The following is a 22653-nucleotide window of genomic DNA, read 5'->3' on the forward strand; positions in this document are numbered from 1 at the left end:
AAGAACCTGACACCCTCAGCACACAGGGGTACAAACACCTGCCTGGAGGTGACCTCATTCCCTCCCCCATATGCCCCCCTAGACACAAGTATGACAACATAACCAACAAAAACAGGTCACAACTCCTGCAGCTCTGTCGCATGCTGGGAACATACATAGTCAACGGTAGGCTTCGAGGGAACTCCTATGGTAGGTACACCTATAGCTCATCTCTTGGCAGTAGTACTGTAGACTACTTTATCACTGACCTCAACCCCGAGTCTCTCAGAGTGTTCACAGTCAGCTCACTGAAACCCCTATCAGACCGCAGCAAAATCAGTCTACTTGAACAGAGTAATACTCAATCATTTGGCATCAAAGCCAAAGGAACTGAGTAATATCAAGAAATGCTATAGATGGAACGATTGTAGTTTGGAAACCTACCAAAAAACAATTAGGCTCCAACAAATTCCACCCCTTTTAGACAACTTCCTGGACAAAACGTTCCACTGTAATAGTGAAGGTGTAAACTTGGCAGTAGAAAATCTTAACAGTATATTTGACCTATCAGCTTCCCTATCAAAACTAAAAATCTCAAATAGAAAACCGAAGAAAATGAACAACAATGACAAATGGTTTGATGAAGAATGCAAAAGTCTAAGAAATAAATGGAGAAACCTGTCCAACCAAAAACATAGAGACCCGGAAAACCTGAGTCTATGCCTTCACTATGGTGAATCACTAAAACAATACAGAAAAACACTATGGAAAAAGAAGGAACAGCACATCAGAAATCAGCTCAATGTAATTGAAGAATCCTTAGACTCTAACCACTTCTGGGAAAATTGTAAAACACTAAACAAACAACAACACAAAGAATTATATATCCAAGATGTAGCTGTATGGATAAACCACTTCTCCAATCCTTTTGGCTCTATAACAATGAACAAACAGCAAAAACATATACATGATTAAATAGAAATCTTAGAATTAACTATTAAAGACTACCAGAACACAGTGGATTCTCCAATTACCTTGAATGAACTACAGGACAAAATAAAAACCCTTCAACCCAAAATGTCCTGTGATGTTGATGGTATCCTCAATGAAATGATCAAATATACAGACAACAAATTCCAATTGGCTATACTAAAACTCTTTAACATCATCCTTAGCTCTGGCATCTTACCCAATATTTGGAACAAAGGACTGATCACCCCAATCCACAAAAGTGGAGACAAATTTGACTCCAATAACTACCGTGGGATATGCGTCAACAGCAACCTTGGGAAAATCCTCTGCATTATCATTAACAGCAGACTCGTACATTTCCTCAGTGAAAACAATGTACTGAGCAAATGTCAAATTGGCTTTTTACCAAATTATCATCCAACAGACCACGTATTCACCCTGCACACCCTAACTGACAAACAAACAAACAAAAACAAAGGCAAAGTCTACTCATGCTTTGTTGATTTCAAAAAAGCCTTCAACTCAATTTGGCATGAGAGTCTGCTATACAAATTGACGGAAAGTGGTGTTCGGGGAACAACATACGTCATTATAAAATCCATGTACACAAACAACAAGTGTGCGGTTAAAATAGGTAAAAAACACACACATTTCTTCCCACAGGGCCGTGGGGTGAGATAGGGATGCAGCTTAAGCCCCACCCTCTTCAATATATATATCAACGAATTGGCGAGGGCACTAGAAAAGTCTGCAGCACCCAGCCTCACCCTACTAGAATCTGAAGTCAAATGTCTACTGTTTGCTAATGATCTGGTGCTTCTGTCACCAACCAAGAAGAGCCTACAACAGCACCTACATCTTCTGCACAGATTCTGCCAGACCTGGGCCCTGACAGTAAATCTCAGTAAGACCAAAATAATGGTGTTCCAAAAAAGGTCCAGTCGCCAGGACCACAAATACAAATTCCATCTAGACACCGATGCTCTAGAGCACACAAAAAAATGATACATACCTTGGCCTAAACATCAGCGCCACAGGTAACTTCCACAAATCTGTGAACGATCTGAGAGACAAGGCAAGAAGGGCATTCTATGCCATCAAAAGGAACATATAATTCGACATACCAATTAGGATCTGACTAAAAATACTTGAATCAGTTAAAGAACCCATTGCACTTTATGGTTGTGAGGTCTGGGGTCCGCTCACCAACCAATAATTCACAAAAGAGCCGTTCAATTCTACAACCACCTAAAAGGAAGCGATTCCCAAACCTTCCATAACAAAGCCATCACCTACAGAGAGATTAACCTGTAGAAGAGTCCCCTAAGCAAGCTGGTCCTGGGGCTTTGTTCACAAACACACCCCACAGAGCCCCAGCAACTCAATTAGACCCAACCGAGTAATGAGAAAACAAAAACATAATTACTTGACACATTGGAAATATATTTTTTTAAACTCTGCAAACTAGAATGCTATTTGGCCCTAAACAGAGAGTACACAGTGGCAGAATACCTGACCACTGTGACTGACCCAAACTTAAGGAAAGCTTTGACTATGTACAGACTCAGTGAGCATAGCCTTGCTATTGAGAAAGGCCGCCATAGGCAGACCTGGCTCTCAAGAGAAGACATGCTATGTGCACACTGCCCACAAAATGAGGTGGAAACTGAGCTGCACTTCCTAACCTCCTGCCCAATGTATGACCATATTAGAGACACATATTTCCCTCAGATTACACAGATCCACAAAGAATTCGAAAACAAACCCGATTTTGATCAACTTCCATATCTACTGGGTAAAAAACCACAGTGTGCCATCACAGCAGCAGGATTTGTGACCTGTTACCACAAGAAAAGGTCAACCAGTGAAGAACAAACACCATTGTAAATACAACCCATATTTATGCTTATTTATTTTCCCTTTTGTACTCTAACCATTTGTACATCGTTACAACACTGTATATATACATAATATGACATTTGTAATGTCTTCATTCTTTTGGAACTTCTGTGAGTGTAATGTTTACTGTTCATTTTTATTGTTTATTTCACTTTTGTATATTATCTACTTCACTTGCTTTGGCAATGTTAACATATGTTTCCCATGCCAATAAAGCCCCTTGAATTGAATTGAGAGAGAGAGAGAGAGAGAGACTCTGACAGAGAGATATTCAGTCTGACAGCCTAGCATCTGCTCTCCATGGTTTATCTCTGCTTCAGCTCAAACAACATCAGTATCAAGGATCAGCCCTACAACTAGCCACTTCCGTAACATTCCCCTAATGATCTTCTCCTAACAACATAACATCATTTTACATTACATAATATAACATAACATTATCTCTAAAATGTGCCTACAAGACACCCCCCTAACACTTCCATTCTGTTCAAGAGACAGACAGTGTTATATAGCACAGCCATATTTATCCTGCGAATCAATCTGTCATGTGTGTCTATCGCCAATCTCTCTGCTGGTTTAGCTCCTCAACCAAGCCTCCCTCCTTCTATTTCACCCTCCCTCCCTCTCCCATACTCCCTCTATTCCTCCCTTCCTCCCTCTCTCACTCTCTCTTTATCCCTTCCCCTCCTCTCTCTCTCTCTCTCTCTCTCTCTCTCTCTCTCTCTCTCTCTCCCTCTATCTCCAATCTCTCTGCTGGTTTAGCTTGAGTGCTCTTCAACGAAGCCTCCATCTTCACTGTCTGGACACACACACACGCACGTTCTCATTCCCCCAACACCACCCTCTCCACACACACATCCTCCGTCCTCGCTCCCCCAACTGCTTTCTACAAATTTGTTTTGACAGCTGGTGTGTTCATACTCTCAGAACAAACCACACAGGAGAGGTTTTCTCTGTGAAATAACTCAGGGGAGGCAGCATGTATACTGTATGTAGTAACATCCTCAGCTGTACTGAGCTCTGTGTTACAGGGTCCGTCGGGGAGAGGAGGGGAAGTCTGTGGGGCCTGGAGACTGTCTCAATGTACTGTGTGTAGAAGCAGCCTGATCTGTACTAGCTTTACTGGGTTGTCACAGGTTCTGTCGGGAAGAAGGGAGGAGGGTTGTGGGGCTGAGGGGCTTCGAGACTCTACGGTTTAATGTAATCTTCTCTTCACACATCATCTATATTTCCTGTCACAGAGAGACGGCTGTCACTCACTGGCTGTCAGATCACATTATAGAATCAACACAGGATTGCTTTATGTTTTTTATTTGTTCTTACGTTCTCTATTTCTTCCTCTCTTTGTCTCACTTTCTCTTTCACTTCCTCTCTACCACGGCAGAACAACAACAGTGCCGATTATGACTTAAATGATTCTTGGTCAAGACTCATACGTACAATGCTTCTCAGTATCCTTCTGTCTGTCAGTCTCATGCAGCACACTGTAACTGGCATCTGCCGCTGGGACCAATTATGTATGTCTACTGTGTGAATATTCATGAATATGTCAGAGCAAACCAAAAATCTAACCTTTAAAATTATATCTGTGGATTATGGAGACACCATGTACCCTAAAAAACATTACAATCCCAAAAGATTGGCTGTATCTGAAATCCTGTTTTCCTAAATAGAATAACTGAAAGGCAAATTGAGGAATACCTGAAGCTGACAATAATTAATCTAACTGACACACTAACATTGCAAAATTGAATTACAGAAATGGGAAGATCTGTATGTGTGTGTTGCTAGGTCTGTAAATGGTCCATATTCACACTTGTCACTTTAAACTTGTCAGATTACTGCCTAACTGCCACTGCTTAGCACAGCTGAATCAATGGTGCTAGGCTGCTAATGAAAATAAAGTGTTTCATCAATATTTAATCTCAAAATGTGTTACCTCGTCAATCTCTAACATATGGATAGAGGTATAAATACTGACACTACAAAAACCCACAAGAGGAGAAGCCTAAACATACTGTAAATACACCAAACAAATAGACATAGACACACGCACACAAGCACTCAGGTACATACACACATATACAGAACCTACTAAACTCTAGGTCGTTTTCTGGGTCATCCTCTGCCATCCTCTCCATACATTTCTCGTGTTCTCTCTTGATGACACAGTCAGAGTAGTGGAGACTAGACACCTGCAACACAGAAACATGATCTCATTAGAATATATCAAAACAGTGGGATTTAACCATTCTAGTTATATGTCACCTTAGCTGACATATTAGTTCTTAATTACATATGGTGACATACAGAACTATTTACATGGGTTAAAGGTCAGACTACAGCAGATCATTATCGACCACCATGTTTAGACATACAGGCCCCAGACTACAACAAACCGTTACAGACCACCATGTTTAGACATACAGGCCCCAGAATACAACAGATCATTATAGACCACCATGTTTAGACATACAGGCCCCAGACTACAACAAACCGTTACAGACCACCATGTTTAGACATACAGGCCCCAGAATACAACAGATCATTATAGACCACCATGTTTAGACATACAGGCCCCAGAATACAACAAACCGTTACAGACCAGCATGTTTAGACATACAGGCCCCAGACTACAACAGATCATTATAGACCACCATGTTTAGACATACAGGCCCCAGACTACAACAAACCGTTACAGACCACCATGTTTAGACATACAGGTCCCAGACTACAACAGATCATTATAGACCACCATGTTTAGACATACAGGCCCCAGAATCCCACAGATCATTATAGACCTACATACTGCATACAGGTGTAGGATCTTCATTTGAGACAGTTTCCTACAGCAAGAAAATAATCCTGCAGCAAAAGGAAATGTGAATTATGATGTGGATTATAATTAATGGACAGTTTATTTGGGGTTGATACATTTTTCGTAAAGGAAAATCAAGTCTGGAAGTGGAAATTACAAACTTCAGAAGCCTTTTTAAACCTCACACTAAAAGTTTTACATTTCCTGCATTGCAGGACAGTTCTCCTGCAACAGGGTGATCAAATGAAGATCCTATATCTGTACAAGCATTGACCACAGACCATTAGGAATACACAGAGGGACGCTGAACAGGAAACCACTTACACAGTTTAATTAGCTGTGTACATCCACCTGTTTGTGTTGCTTACACACCAGTGAGCAGTCACAAGACGTGCTATGCAGAATTAGCTCAGTCCTGCTTAATGTGCTATGTTCATTACTCATGAATGTCGAAGATAAAGGCAAGAGTTAAGCCATCCAGGACACAGAGGGCATTTGCCACCAGAAACTAGAACACACACTAAACACCCCCAACATGACAACATGACAACACATAAAGATTAACCATAGATGAACAGAACAGACACTGTATCATCACTGTATTAAGACAATACAGAGGCAAGCTCATAGCAACAGCCAGGAGCCTGGAGCCACGTACAGAGACATGGAGGTCAGGCCCTGAGAGACCCTCTCTGCCACCCCACGCAGCCTGCTGACGGATGCACAAAGCTGGGCTGCCTTTCGGAGGGCAAGGGGGGTTGGAAAGGAGAGAGGGGACACTGTCCAGCCTTTGTGCTGGTGTCAGCCCTCAGTCCACACACGCACGCATGCACACGCACACACACTAGCCCTGGGAGACGTCGGTCCAGCCACGTCATCCTGGCTTTGTGAACCTCAGCAGCTCCATGGGGAAGAAGGTTATTATATTATATTCATCACCACCATAGGAGGTGTGGGTTCTTATACTCACCAGAGTTACTGACGTCAGCAACACAACGTGGGCGCATACACAGACTGGCTGGAACCACAGTTATTGACTAGAACCAGTGTAGACATTGACTAAGTAACAAATGTAGAAAAAAACCAACTACCTACAACTACTGATACTGTAAATAACGACAGAGTTGTGTCCAAAATGAAAGACAAACACATCACTTGATAAAAAACTATTCACATGTATCCACAGCTATTCACAATGAGGCATTAGAATTAGAGGTCTTCACGGGTCCAACAGACTGGAAATTCTGAGATCCGACCTGTGACCCGAACGGGTCCGGACTGTTGACTCGGATCTGGGTTGAGCCTGATATAATTGCCACGGGTCTTGGGTATGTGCAATTATAATTGATTTACCGAATGGACTCGATTGGACCTATCCCCTGTTAATTTAATATGCATGTGAGCTCGTTATCTGTGGCAGCAAATTGCAACTCAATAAAACGCATAGCTTATGTCCAGCTGAAACTGGGTCCTCGGGACAAGTTGTGATATTGTAGTAAAGATGAGAAAAATGTTGGCACGGCCAAATGGTGTTCAAGTCGCTATTCAGGCTTTCTAACTTTTAAATATTGTATTATCTTTTGTTTTTATTTTGTTTTTAATCATTATTATTATTATAATCTAAACCAGTTCTTAAAATATGCAAAAAGTGTTTTGTTTCATTGTGTTGAGACATTTTCGTTGGCTGAATTAAGTTTGAACTGTCTTTTTAATTTTGCTGTCCGTATTTAGTTTAAGATACATTAGGTTAAAAGTAAACCTGTTGTAAAATAAACAGGATTAGCCTATTGCTGTCATTTGTTGGCTAGGCCAACGATAGGCACTCGCTTTTGTTGGTAATTGCTGCAATTAGGCATAGCCAGTTCAAAACTTTTGTGAAGTTTTAAACAATTTCTTTAAATATGCAACAAGTGTTTGTTTCATTCTCACTAATTTAATACCGGAATATAATAATAACCTCTTCGTATTTTCCCTATTAATAATGCTTGATGCTGTAAACAATGCTCCAGGTGGGAAAGGGCAGTGTGGAGTGCGATTGAGATTGCGTCATCTGTGGATCTGTTGGGGCGGTGTGCAAATTGGAGTGGGTCTAGGGTTTCCGGCATGGTGGTGTTGATGTGAGCCATGACCAGCCTTTCAAAGCACTTCATGGCTACCGACGTGAGTACTACGGGGCGGTAATCATTTAGGCAGGTTACCTTCGCTTTCTTGGGCACAGGGACTATGGTGGTCTGTTTGAAACATGTAGGTATTACAGACTTGGTCAGGGAGAGGTTGACACTTGCCAGTTGGTCAACACATGCTTTGAGTACACATCCGGGTAATTCGTCTGGCCCCGCGGCTTTGTGAATGTTGACCTGTTTAAAGGTCTTGCTCACATGGCTACGAAGAGTGTGATCACACAGTCGTACAGAACAGCTGGTGCTCTCATGCATGCTTCAATGTTGCTTGCCTTGAAGTGAGCATAAAAGGCATTTAGATCATATGGTAGGCTCACGTCACTGGGCATTTCGTGGCTGGGTTTCCCTTTGTAGTTTGTAATATTTTTCAAGCCCTGCCACATCCGACAAGCGTCAGAGCCTGTGTAGTAGGATTCAATCCTAGTCCTGTATCCTAGTCCTGTATTGAGGACTAAGCTACAAACAGAACGGAGTTAAATGGTTCCAGTCTGCCGTGAAGCGTTCATCCATGTATACGGTTAAGAATTTAGCTACATTTTCAGATATAAGTTTCTAATTTTGTCAGATAGCCATTTTTATTGCAAATTAAAGCGTTCTGTTAGTTAGCTAGCAAACGCTAGCTTGCTGGCTCGCTAGCTAAAGTTACCTGTATGACCTGTATGATCTGTGTAGTAATATTAAATGAATCAGAAATCCATTTGAATTGCTAGTTATGGCCTAATGTTAGCTAGCTAATGTTGAACCTAGTTTGTTAGCTTTAGCTACCTGCAGATTCATACTACAGCTATGACAGTGTTTGTATTGGTAGTAGTATGAGTTGGGATTATGCCGGTTCATTGTTTAGCTAGCTAGCTAGCTACCTAGCTAGCTACATGTCTAAACAAAAGACTCCACTTAGGCCGGATTATTACATGACCCATCAAATTAGTCAGGTGTGTCTGGGGTTGATTATGGCCATCTATTGTACTTCATGAACATGTGTTCATGTCTAGACAATAGAGACCCATCCACTTAGCTAGATGTGGCTGGGGGGGGTGGTTATAGCATTTCGGGTAGCAGTGTGTCGGGTAAGCATCATCTAATAATGCTAAAATATTTATAAATTATTTTTATCTGGACACGTTCTATTTTTGATATTGCTACTATGCAAGTAATTAAGCCCTGGAATTTGGGGAATGTTGCATAAATTCATCAAAAAAGTTGTGAACCTTTTTTGTGGGATACACATAAGGCAATACAAGGTTTTGTGGCATATTTTGGTTAAACTATCCCCAATTCAATGGAATTGCAACCCTCTGCATGCACAGTGCCTTTTTCCATCACATGTGCAGTGCACTCTTCCATCACATGCACAACATTCTCAAGATCTTGTACACTAATGAGATGCTATTGAGCCCACACTACTAAGGACTACACGCTTTCTGGTAAGTTTTGATTACAATACTTGCTAGGGGAATATATTTTATAGGACATACATGATTTTTTGTTAACTAGTAAATAGTAGCCTACAGCAAAGTCTGTTTAAATCATTTCTAACTTGTTAACAATTTCTGCTAGTTAGATTTTGCTACCATGTGGGTTTTAGCTTGCTTGAGCCTGCTACCTGAGGAGTGTTAATTCACCTGTTTCCATACATGTTTAATTTTAAAATATTTATCTTACAAAGGAGTTGTTTAATCTAACTGCTTAACTATTTATCTGCTCATGGAATTGTATTCGTTTTTTTTTACTCCGTTTTTTCTAATCTTTACAGGAAAATGCCACAGGCACTATCTGATGTGTGGAGACATTTCACTGCAGCTAATGTAGAAGGAAAAGCTGTGTACATTTGCAAATACTGTGCCAAATCATATGTGAAGAATGCAACAAAGATGCATAATCATCTGGCCAAGTGCATAAAGTTCCCTCAGCGCTCACAACAAGCAACCTCTGACAAAAGTCCCTCTTCTTCTATTCGAGGTGAAAATGATGAATCAGACACTTTATCGATAGCAACAGCTCATAGTCCTCCTGGAATCAGAAGTTTTTTGACTCAATGGAGGAACGTAGTCAGAGACATGCTGATGAATGTCTTGCTCGAGCTGTGTATGCAACTGGTTCACCTCTGATGCTCACAGGCAATGTGCATTGGAAGAGATTTCTGAATGTTATTCACCCAGCATACACCCCTCCAACCAGCTATGCTTTATCTACTCATTTGCTGGATACGGAGTTCAACAGAGTTCAAGTGAAGGTCAAGCAAATCATAGAGAAAGCAGACTGTATTGCAATCATCTCTGATGGGTGGTCGAATGTTTGTGGGCAAGGAATAATTAACTACATCATCTCCACCCCTCAACCAGTATTCTACAAGAGCACAGACACAAGGGACAACAGACACACCAGATGAGCTGAAGGCAGTCATCAGTGACCTTGGACCACAGAAGGTATTTGCACTGGTGACAGACAATGCTGCGAACATGAAGGCTGCTTGGTCTAAAGTGGAGGAGTTCTACTCTCACATCACACACATTGGCTGTGCTGCTCATGCATTGAATCTGCTCCTCAAGGACATTATGGCACTGAAAACAATGGATACACTCTACAAGGGAGCCAAGGAAACTGTTAGGTATGTGAAGGGTCATCAAGTTATAGCAGCAATCTACCTCACCAAGAGAAGTGAGAAGAATAAGAGCACCACATTGAAGCTGCCCGGCAACACCCGTTGGGGTGGTGTTGTCATCATGTTTGACAGTCTCCTGAAGGGGAAGGAGTCTCTCCAAGAAATGGTCATATCACAGTCTGCCGATATGGACAGCCCCATCAAGAGGATTTTGGGAGAGAGTGGTAAGCAGCCTGAAACTCCTGAAACCTATAGCAGTATCCCTTGCATGGATTGAGGGAGACAATGCCATCCTGTCTGATGTTCAGATTCTGCTTGCAGATGTAAGAGAAGAAATCCGTACTGCACTGCCCACTTCACTGTTGCTCCAAGCAGAGGAAACTGCAGTTCTGAAAAAACAGCGTGAAGACTTCTGCCTGAAGCCCATACACACCGCAGCGTACATGTTGATGCATAGATCAACAAGGCCTATGGTGTCATCACTACCGTGTCTCGCCACCTTGATCTGGATGAGGGCAAGGTTCTTGGCAGTCTGGCGAAGTACACTTCCAAGCAAGGGCTTTGGGATGGAGATGCAATATGGCAGTCGTGCCAACATGTATGATCAGCCACCTGATGGGAGGGACTTTGTGGATCTTTGTGCCTCCATCATTCTCCAAATCCCACCAACATCAGCTGCCTCAAAGAGCAACTGGCCTTTGTTTGGGAACACACACACCAAAGCACGCAACAGGCTGACCAGTACAAGAGTTTAATTGGTGGCCATCCGGGCAAATTTGAGGCTTTTTGAGCCTGACAATGAGCAATCCTCAACAAGGTTGGAAAGTGAGGCCTCAGCGTCTGATGTTCAAGAGGTGGACATTGAGGAGGTCCAGGGAGAAGACATGGAAGCCTGAGAGGAAGACAACCAAAGCTTTATTTTCTAGACTATCATTTTACAGATGTATGTTGAGAACGTTTTTGGGAGATGCGATGGATCATTGGGGATCATTCAATATTCCCTTTCTTTTGTTGTTCAGTGAAATCATTCCATGTGAAGAGTCAACTCATTTAATTAAAGTTCAATTCGTAACTAAATTGTTTTTTTAATTTATATTGGAAGGATTCAATCATTTGCAATTATGTCTATTTATGATAAGGTAAAAGGTTTATGTTTCTGTCTCCATATGATATGGTAAATATATCCAATACAAAAAACATCTACATTTAAATGATATTAATATTAATTTGCATATATTCCCGTTAATTCCCATATATTCCCGTTAATTCCCATATAATCCCGTTAATTCCCACGGAAAGTTTCCACCTCCGTATATTCCCCAAAATGTGCCACACTAGTTACAAGTTTATCAACTTTCAAAGCAGAATTACTTTCCCATTGTTCCTCAACTGCAGTGTATGATATACCAATTTATAGCTCTGAGTCCCTACTTTCATCCAATGTAAAAAAAAAAACACAATTTCAGATTTTGCTACTTAAGACTGAATTGAGGCGGTCGGTCACATATCTGCCTGTTTGTGTGGTCTCTTGCGCTGTGCCCTCTCACGTCTGCCTTTGTCAGGGTGATTTAAACGATCTCAGAGCAACCTTAACTGATCTAGAAAGTGTGCCGCCCTCCCACTGCATGGTTTGATAAGCTCATCATCGGCTAATTGGCCTGGATCAAGACTCGATCTCATCATCATCCTTACGTAGCATATTGGCATAGCGTTTCACTGTATTATCATGACACTATTAGACCATGGCTGTGTCCGCACACATTGTATTATCACGCTAGTCAATACAGATGGCATATCTTAATTTGATCATCTTGTTATTGTAGGAATTGTCCTGCACAGCAGGAAATGCAAACTTGTAATGTATTCAAGGTTTAAAAAGGCTTCTAAAAAGATTGTAATTTCCACTTTAATATTTCAGACTTGATTTGTCCTACCGAAAAATGTATTCTTATTTATTTAACTAGGCAAGTCAGTTAAGAACAAATTCTTATTTACAATGACGGCCTACCCTGGCCAAACCCTAACCTGGACGACGCTGTGCCAGTTGTGCGCCACCCTATGGAACTCCCAATCACGGCCGGTTGTGATACAGCCTGGAATCGAACCAGGGTCTGCAGTGACACCTCTAGCACTGAGATGCAGTACCTTAGAGCGCTGCACCACCCAGGAGCCCAGTATCAACCCCTACAAAAACTGTCCATTAATTATAATACACATAACAATTCACATTTCCTGTTGCTGAAGGATCATTCTCCTGCTGTGTGAAACTGGCTCACATTAAGATACATCATCTGTTGTTGTTAAACCAGGTGACAATGCAGCCACATTGTAGAGGTGGAGAATCAGTAAGGCATCACTGGGGCCTCATCTTAGACTATTACAATATGATGAAAGGATTATTCCACAGCCACAATTAGAGGTGGAGATTCACTAACACATCACTAGGGCCTAATCTTAGGCCATTACAATATTTACATTTTAGTCATTTAGCAGACACTCTTATCCAGAGCAATTTACAGTAGTGAATGCATACATTTCAATTCATTTCATACATTTTTTTTTCTTTTTTCTCCTCCGTACTGGCCCCCCGTGGGAATCAAACCCACAACCCTGGCGTTGCAAACACCATTGCAAACACCATGTTCTACCAACTGAGCCACACTGAGCCACAGGGAGGCAATATGATGGAAGGATTATTCCATAGCAACATGTTATCAAATGTATTTGCGCCATAATGGTTCTACCTCATCTGCTGATATGAGTGAGATGACATCAGTTCACCAACATTAGGCTACTGATGTAGACCTATCCACAAGTTCAGTATATTTGTTCTTAGTGTAAAAAAATAAAAGCATATACACAAAATGTATTCTGTTTCAGGAAAATCACCCACACACACACATAGTTCTGCTTTAGTCCATTGGTCATGTGGAAAATAAATTGAAAGTATTTCTGATTGATAAAAATTATCTTTCTCAATGCAATAAATTGTACGGAAGTGATGACGCACAAACACACACACACACATATACACACATATACACACATATTCACACATATACACACATATATACACACACACACACACACACGCACCCACACACGCGCACACACACACACACACACACACACACACATTATACACAGTATACACAGAAACACTGACAGAATACACTTTAGTGGAGATGTATCATCAGTGCTAATTAGTATGGTGTTGCTAAGCAGCAGGTAGTCAGGCAGAGCGTAGTGGAGTGGAGACAGAGGATGAGAGGATAGCACCACACGACAGGAGAGCGAAAGCGAGAGAGAGTGGATGCATGTGCGCGAATGTGTGTGGCCTTTGTTATATGAGTTATGCTTCATAAACATGAGTTAGTCATGTTTATTGATGAGTGCCATGTCATCCTCCGACTCTGTAAACCAGGAAGGATTAGAGGCCTGATTTGCATTATAAACAGACTCTCTGATTCACCTCATCCCTCTATTCATCCCTCTCTTTCCTCATCTCTCCTCGTCTCTCCCTCTCTCTATCTCTCTGATTCACCTCATCACTCTATGCATCCCACTCTTTCCTCATCTCTCCCCATCTCTCCCTCTATCTCTGAATCACCCCATTTGTAACTCCATCCTTATCTCTTTCTAAATCACTGCTATTCTCCATCCATCTCTCTCTGTCTAACACACATACAAGGGGTGAGGAAGGAGAAGAAAGGGGTGAGAGAGGAGAAGAGAAAGGAGAGAGGTGAGGGAGGAGAAGAGATGGGTCAGGGAGCAGAGGAGATAGGAGAGGGGTGAGGGTGGAGAGGAGAAGAGAAAAGAGAGGAGAGGTGAGGGAGGAGATGAGAGGAGAGGGGTGAGGGAGGAGAGGAGAAAGGAGAGGAGAAAGGAGAGGGGTGAGGGAGGAGAGGAGAGGCGAAAGAAGAGGGGTGAGGGAGGAGTGGAGAAAGGAGAGGAGAAAGGAGAGGGGTGAGGGAGGAGAGGAAAGGAGAGGGGTGAGGGAGGAGAGGGGAAAGGAGAGGGGTGAGGGAGGAGAGAAGAGGAGAAAGGAGAGGGGTGAGGGAGGATAGGAAAAAGGATAGGAGTGGGGAGGAGAGGGGAGGAGAAAGGAGAGGGGTGAGGGAGGAGAGGCGAAAGAAGAGGGGTGAGGGAGGAGAGGAGAAAGGAGAGGAGAGGAGAAAGGAGAGGGGTGAGGGAGGAGAGGAAATGAGAGGGGTGAGGGAGGAGAGGAGAAAGAAGAGGGCTGAGGGAGGAGAGAAGAGGAGAAAGAAGAGGGGTGAGAGAGGAGAGGAGAAAGGAGAGGAGAAAGGAGAGGGGTGAGGGAGGAGAGGAGAAAGGAGAGGGGTGAGGGAGGAGAGGATAAAGGAGAGGGGTGAGGGAGGAGAGGAGAGGAGAAAGGAGAGGAGGAATATATGAGAATGAGACACACTACACTATACTACACTACACTGCACTAGTGCCAGTACACTGGTCATCCTGACATAAATCTGAGGGTAAACATAGTCTTCTCTGGTGCCAGAGACCAGACCAGAGAGGTGAAGAGACTGACAATAACTAAGGTCTTTGTGTGCGTACAGTATGCACGTATAAAATTGCCACAGAGACATTGTGAGGTTGAAATAACAAACAGTAAATCAACTCAGCTAAACAAACGTCCATGGAAACTTTTACCTGCGTTATGACATGTTTAACATCTCTTCTGTAGCCAACCATCACCATCCCCACTATTAAACAAACAAGGACGGGCCGAATGCTTTCACAGTAATGTCTCGCTCCACTCTCCCTCTTTCAACAATCTCTCTCATGCTCTCGCTCTCTCTCTCTCTCTCTCTCTCTGTCTTACCTGCCCATCTCTCTCTCTCTCTCTCTCACATTCTCGCTTTCTCTCTGTTTTCTCTGCCAATCTCTATCTCTCTCTCTAACTCTCTCACACTCTCGCTTTCTCTCTGTGTCTTCTCTGCCCAGCTCTCTCTCTCTCCTCTCTCTCTCTCTCTCTCTCTCTCTCTCTCAATGTCACTTTCTCTGTCTTCTCTGCCCATCTCTACTCTCTCTCTCTCTCTCTCTCACACTCTCTCTGTCTTCTCTGAAAATGTCTCTCTATCGCTCTTACTCTCTCTCTATCTTTCTCTTTCATTTCCTTGCCTCCATTTTCCCCAGAGGCAAACGTTTTCACAATCCATGTATTATTGACGACTGTATATCAATTAACCTACAAAAATAAATTAAAATACAGACTTTAAAAATCAGTCCCACTCTTGAATTGAGCTAAAAAAAACTTTTGTCATTCAATCACAAACACACTGCAACTGTAAGTGACATTGCAACAGTTCATCTCCCCATGGCTTTGCTAGCCATAAATAATGTCTGGCCAGGCCAACAGCTTACCAAGGGCAGCAGGAGGAGGAGGAGGGCCAGGAGGGGGGCGCTCATAGTGGCAGACATTTTGTTTTCCTCAGGGGCTCCAATTGTCCAATCAGATGTGGAGGTGAGCTCTTGAGGATGCACAGACAGACAAGGATGCTGGTCAGCCTTCTGGCCTCACCTTGGGATCTGGAAATAGACACAGAGAAACAGGAGATGTTAGGCTACTGTTTATACACGTCTACAGAATAAAGTAGGAAATGTATGATGTAAATGTTATTTCTCAGTGTTCAAAAGTACATTTAGAGCAGAAACACACACCACAGACCTATACTTTTTTATCTAGATCTCTGTTTGACTGTGGGGTAACACAGGACAGTAAACACAAAAACACACATGCTACACTCTGCTGATTAGAAGTACAAGTCACAACATGAATCTCCATTCCCAACAACCCAAGTCTGCCACAGAGGTACAGTATGTAAGCTACTATACTACTGTATTGCATTACACAAACGTTTACATGGTGACTGCTCCAGCACAATCACCATTGATTCAGTTCCAAGGAATGAGAACATCAAACCACAAAGACACTGATGGTATCTCACTCAATATCAAAAGGAGGGTAAGTGTGTGTGTGTGTGTGTGTGTGTGTGTGTGTGTGTGTGTGTGTGTGTGTGTGTGTGTGTGTGTGTGTGTGTGTGTGTGTGTGTGTGTGTGTGTGTGTGTGTGTCTGTGTGTGTGTGTGTGTGTGTGTGTGTGTGTGTGTGTGTTCGCGCGCGCTACGGACATAAGACACATAGAGGCACACACACTTCTTTACACACAGACTCACACCCTCTCCTTTCTTCTCTCTAGAGTACCTCTAGAACCACAGGCCCTGTTATGTAACAGTCTCTGATTGGCTAAGGGAAGAGAGGCAGGAACAGCAGACATAATGGGTATTGAAGAGAGGAGGGGGATCAATAGCTTTCTACTTTCTCAAACACAGCACAGCTTTTCCTCTCAGCCTTTCTTATACAGTACAGCCTTCCTTCTCCCCTCAAATAGCTTCCTTTTTTCACACATATCACTTCTTATACCCTCATAAAGACCGAGAGTGGGCAGGGTGAAGATTTATCTCAGAGGTAGAGTGAAAATACTCATAGAGGGGGAGATAGGGAGAGAGAGATATGATTCCCTTCACATATCCACAGAGAGAGATGCCTCTCTCTTCTCTTATAAAGAGAATGAAGCCACTTTCAAGGAGTGGAACTCTAACCCGGACGCTTATAAGAAACCATCAAACAGGCAAAGGGTCAATACAGGACTAAGATTGAAACGTACTACACCGGCTCCTACGCTCGTCGGATGTGGCAGGGCTTGCAAACTATTACAGACTACGAAGGGAAGCACAGCCGCGAGCTGCCCAGTGGCACGAGCCTACCAGGCGAGGTAAATTACTTCTATGCTCGCTTTGAGGCAAGACCTTTAAACAGGTCAACATTCACAAGGCCGCAGGGCCAGACGGATTACCAGGATGTGTACTCCGAGGATGCTGGCAAGTGTCTTCACTGACATTTTCAACCTGTCCATGACTGAGTTTGTAATACCAACATGTTTCAAGCAGACCACCATAGTCCCTGTGCCCAAGAACACTAAGGTAACCTGCCTAAATGACTACCGACCCGTAGCACACACGTCTGTAGCCATAAAGTGCTTTGAAAGGCTGGTCATGGCTCACATCAACATCCTTATCCCAGAAGCCCTAGACCCACTCCAATTTCCATACCGCCCCAACAGATCCACAGATGATGCAATCTCTATTGCACTCAACACTGCCCTTTCCCACCTGAACAAAAGGAACACCTATGTGAGAATGTTATTCATTGACTACAGCTCAGCGTTCAACACCATAGTGCCCTCAAAGCTCATCACTAAGCTAAGGACCCTGGGACTAAACACCTCCCTCTGCAACTGGATCCTGGACTTCCTGACGGGCCACCCACAGGTGGTAAGGGTAGGTAACAACACATCTACCACGCTGATCCTCAACACGGGGCCCCCTCAGGGGTGCGTGCTGAGTCCCCTCCTGTACTCCCTGTTCACTCATGACTGCATGCCAGGCATGACTCCAACACCATCATCAAGTTTGCCGATGACACAACAGAGGTAGGCCTGATCACCAACAACGATGAGATAGCCTATAGGGAGGAGGTCAGAGACCTGGCCATATGGTGCCAGGATAACAACCTCTCCCTCAACGTGATCAAGACAAAGGAGATGACTGTGGACTACAGGAAAAGGCTGCAGTGGAGCAGGTTGAGAGCTTCAAGTTCCTTGGTGTGTCCACATCACCAACAAACTAGCATGGTTCAAACACACTAAGACAGTCCCCTCAGGAGACTGAAAAGACTTGGCATATGTCCTCAGATCCTATGGTATGGCAACTGCTTGGCCTCTGACCGCAAGGCACTACAGAGGGTAGTCCGTATGGCCCAGTACATCACTGGGGCAAAGCTTCCTGCCATCCAGAACCTCTATACCAGGTGATATCAGAGGAAGGCCCTAAAAATTGTCAAAGACTCCACGGCAAGCGGTACCGGAGAGCCAAGTCTAGGTCCAAGAGGCTTCTAAACAGCTTCTACCCCCAAGTCATAAATAGCTAATGAAAGGGCTTCCCAGACCACTCTTTTACACTGCTGCTACTCTCTGTTTATTATCTATGCATAGTGACTTTTACTCTACCTACATGTACATATTACCTCAATTACCTCGACTAACTGGTGCCCCCGCACATTGACTCTGTACCGGTACCCCCTGTATATATTATTTATTACTTTTACTTTAAAATTATTATTTATTTTTTTCTTAAAACTTCTTAAAGCACTTTTAGTGCTTTAAGAAGTATTTTTTAAAGCATTTCACTGTAAGGTCTAGCATTTCACTGTATTTGGCTCATGTGACAAATAACATTTGATTTGATATGAAGCTCTGAAAAGAAAACACACACACAAAGAAACGGACACACACAAGCACACATACATACTATGTTGGCGGGGGGATGAAAACAGCCAAAGAGCTGCGTTCCCATGCAAGATGCTTTCGTGTGTGACCCTGGACTCCACGTCAGTTGGGAGAATGATGGAGAATATATTTAACTTCAGAGGATATCTGTCCTCCATATATTCTCTCCTTCTCCAGGAATGGTATTAGTGTGTGTTAATACAGGATAATGCCCGGACCAATCCTTGAGTTAGTCACTGAAGTCTGCCGCTCTATATTTAGACATAGGATTTATGAACGAAATTAACATACACAGACATATCTCACTCTTCATTATTAATGGGGAGAGAGAGAGAGAGAGAGAGAGGGCAAGAGAAAGAGAGAGGGATAAAGAACAAGAAGGAGAGAGAGAGAGAGAGAGAGAGAGAAGAGGGTGGAGAGAGAAATAAGTAAAGAAATAGAGAGAATCAGACAGACAGAGTATGAAGGAGACTAAGAAAGAAACAGAGAGGGAGGGGAAAGAAAGAGAGAATGTTCAGACAGAAGGCTCTTCATCAAAATCAAAGCTGCCCTGGTTTCTTGCTCCCATTCTGTCTTTCTTTCCCATAAGGCACCAGGGAACTGTATGCATATAGTACAGGCTAAAGCAGCATTTCCCAACCCAAAGGGTGCACATTTTGTTTTTAATTAAGTTAATGCTATTTAGTTGTTGCTATTAGGGCTGGGCGGTATACCGTATTTTACTATATACCGGTATTTATCCACGGACCGGTTTGGGTTTTTACTTTACCTTCTATAACGGTATTTGAATGTTTGGTTTGTTAAATGTGATACGCCGTGTGTAACATCCATTTTTATACTTTACTCCGCTACTTGAGTCATCCCTCCCTGTTCTCTCTCTCCATGCTGCTTTCCACACAGACCTAGTCCCACCCCGTCATTCAAAGAGCACATTTGTCGTTGCTTGACCACGAGACACTTGAGTTCAGTCTACATGGTCAATGTCGATGACAATGATGTTGTTTCCACTTTGATCTAAATATAAATCCACAAGCGTTCTATAATTACAATATTAGTTTGTGTTTCTTACATCTGCAAACAGCTAGTTTGTGTTTTCTTAGCAAGTTAAGCTAAATCGTGTTAGCCACTAATGCTAATCGCTAGTTAGCTGGCTTGCTAACTAGCTAATAAAAGTAGTGAGTCAGAGCAAACGCAGCTAGCTAATACAGCCTGATACCTGTGCTGGTGGAGGCTTAAATCAGCATGTTGTTTGTGCAGCAGTATCTTCTAAATCAAAGAGGAATAGGCGAAGCATGAATATGTTGGCTATATGAATAAAGATTGAATGTAGCCAAAGATTATAGGGTCCCCTAGGAAACACTGAACATCACTTTGTTTCCTAACCTGTCACAATAACTCATCCATGGCATTTTCATTTGTTGTCATGTCAAACAACACTGTATTCAAAGTTCCCACTATTATTTATATTCTAACTATAGAATTATAATAAACATTCTATTTCCATGATTCCAAAAGTTCACCCAAGTGTTTTGATCTAAATCACAATTGCAACATTTGGTTAAAAATATAGCCTAGAATTTTTGCCCATATCGTGGCAGTGTGGAAATGATCTCAAATGAGTGCAGGAAACGCAGAAATGTATGGAAATGCAGGAAATTATTTTAGGTTGAATTCAACAGTATCAAACAATCCAAATGGAGAAAGACCCATTGAAATAATTTAGAATATATGTGTTGCCACCCTAGGGTCACGCACTATTCATAAAGCAAATTTAGAACTTTTATTAATCAAAAACATAAAATATAGAGGTCGACTGATTAATCGGCATGGCCGATTTCATAACAATTGGTAATCAGCCTTTTTGGACACCGATTATGGTCGATTACATTGCAATCCACGAGAAGACTACGTGGCAGGCTGACCAACTGTAACGCGAGTGCAGCATCAAAAAGGTTAAGTTGCTAGCTAGCATTAAACTTATCTTATAAAAAACAATCAATCTTCACATAATCACTAATTAACTACACATGGTTGATGATATTACTAGATTAACTAGCTTGTCCTGTGTTGCATATAATCAAAGTGGTGCCTGTTAATTTATCATCGAATCATAGCCTACTTCAATTTCGTCAAACGGGTGATGATTTAACAAAAGCACATTCGTGAAAAAAGAACAATCGTTGCACAAATGTACCTAACCATAAACATCAATGCCTTCCTTAACTTTTTAGGGTATAGGAGGCAGTATTTTCGATTTCGGATGAAAAACGTGCCCAGAGTAAACTGCCTAATACTCGGGCCCAGAGTTTTAGTAGCTCAGAGAATAGTAGCTCAGTCAATGAGTGGACTACCTATGGACAAATGACTTGGTGATGTGCGATCCCACGAGCGCGCCCCTCCTTCTTTTTCTTCTGTAATGAATACGCTATTGTCCGGTTGGAATATTATTGCCGTTTTATGTTAAAAATACCCTAAGGATTGATTGTAAACAACGTTTGACATGTTTCTACGACCGGTAATGGAACATTTTGACTTTTCGTCTCTGGTACTGCGCTCGCGCGTTATGCCTTTGGATAGTGATCTGAACGCACAAACAAAATGGAGGTATTTGGACATAAATATGGAGTATTTCGAGCAAAACGAAAATTTCTTGTGGAAGTAGGAGTCCTCGGAGTGCATTCTGACGAAGATCAGCAAAGGGAAGAGAATATTTATAATACTAATTCAGAGTTTTGTTGATGCCAGAACTTGGTGGGTAGCTGTATAGCTTGCTTCGATGGCTGAGCTATTTACTCAGAATACTGAACAATGTGCTTTCTCCGTCAAGTTATTTTGAAATCTGACAAAGCAGTTGCGTCAAGGAGTAGTGTATCTATAATTCTTTCAAATCTAACTGTTGAAAATTTTATCAACGTTTATGATGAGTATTTTTGTAAATTGATGTGCACAGAGGTTTTGGTGGGAATACATTTTCTGAACATCACGCGCCAATGTAAAATGCTGTTTTTGGATATAAATACAAACTTTATCGAGCAAAACATACATGTATTGTATAACATGAAGTCCTATGAGTGCCATCTGATGAAGATCATCAAAGGCTAGTGAATATTTTAGCTGTACTTTTGGTTTTTGCTTGGAAAATGGCTGTGTGGTTTTTCTTGTGAAGTTTATGTCCTAACATATTCTAATTTTATGCTTTTGCCGTAAAGCCTTTTTGAAATTGGACAATGTCGTTAGATTAACGAGAGTCTTATCTTTAAAATGGTGTAAAATAGTTGATTGTTTGAGAAAATGAAATTATGACATTTTTGCTGTTTTGTATTTCGCGCCATGCTATTTCACTGGCTGTTGAATAGTGTGAGACGGTCACGTCCCACCTAGCCCAGCGAAGTTAAAATCAATACACAGAAGTATATTTTTTTTTAATCTGCATATGTAGTTAAAAGAAATGCATGTTAGCAGGCAATATTAACTAGGGAAATTGTGTCACTTCTCTTGCGTTCTGTGCAAGCAGAGTCAGGGTATATGCAGCAGTTTTGGCCGCCTGGCTCGTTGCGAACTGTGTGAAGTCCATTTCTTCCTAACAAAGACCGTAATTAATTTGCCAGAATGTTACATAATTATGACATAACATTGAAGGTTGTACAATGTAACAGCAATATTTAGACTTAGGGTTGCAACCCGTTCGATGAAATACGGAACGGTTCCGTATTTCACTAAAAGAATAAACGTTTTGTTTTTGAAATTATAGTTTCCGGATTTGACCATATAAATGACCAAAGGCTCATATTTCTGTGTGTTTATTATAATTTAGTCTATGATTTGATTTTTGATAGAGC

General features: G+C 42.1%; 1 protein-coding gene across 3 annotated transcripts in view; it reads right to left on the reverse strand.

The window, feature by feature from the left end:
• Window positions 1-22653, reverse strand: part of adcyap1r1b (ADCYAP receptor type Ib) — an 87583-nt gene that overhangs the window by 59608 nt on the left and 5322 nt on the right. For 2 of the 3 annotated variants that reach the window (XM_014123308.3, XM_014123310.3), the window contains exons 2-3: window positions 15833-15997; window positions 4946-5045 (exon numbers count right to left, since the gene is read on the reverse strand). In XM_014123308.3, coding sequence (XP_013978783.1) covers window positions 4946-5045; window positions 15833-15889 — 157 coding nt within the window. In that variant the 5' untranslated portion in view covers window positions 15890-15997. Of the gene's footprint in view, window positions 1-4945; window positions 5046-15832; window positions 15998-20030; window positions 20157-22653 lie in introns of those variants that run through there. The other variant, XM_014123309.3, reaches the window with a different exon arrangement.

This window comes from Salmo salar, chromosome 10, assembly GCF_965601325.2.
Source record: "Salmo salar chromosome 10, fSalSal1, whole genome shotgun sequence".
Lineage (NCBI taxonomy): Eukaryota > Metazoa > Chordata > Actinopteri > Salmoniformes > Salmonidae > Salmo > Salmo salar.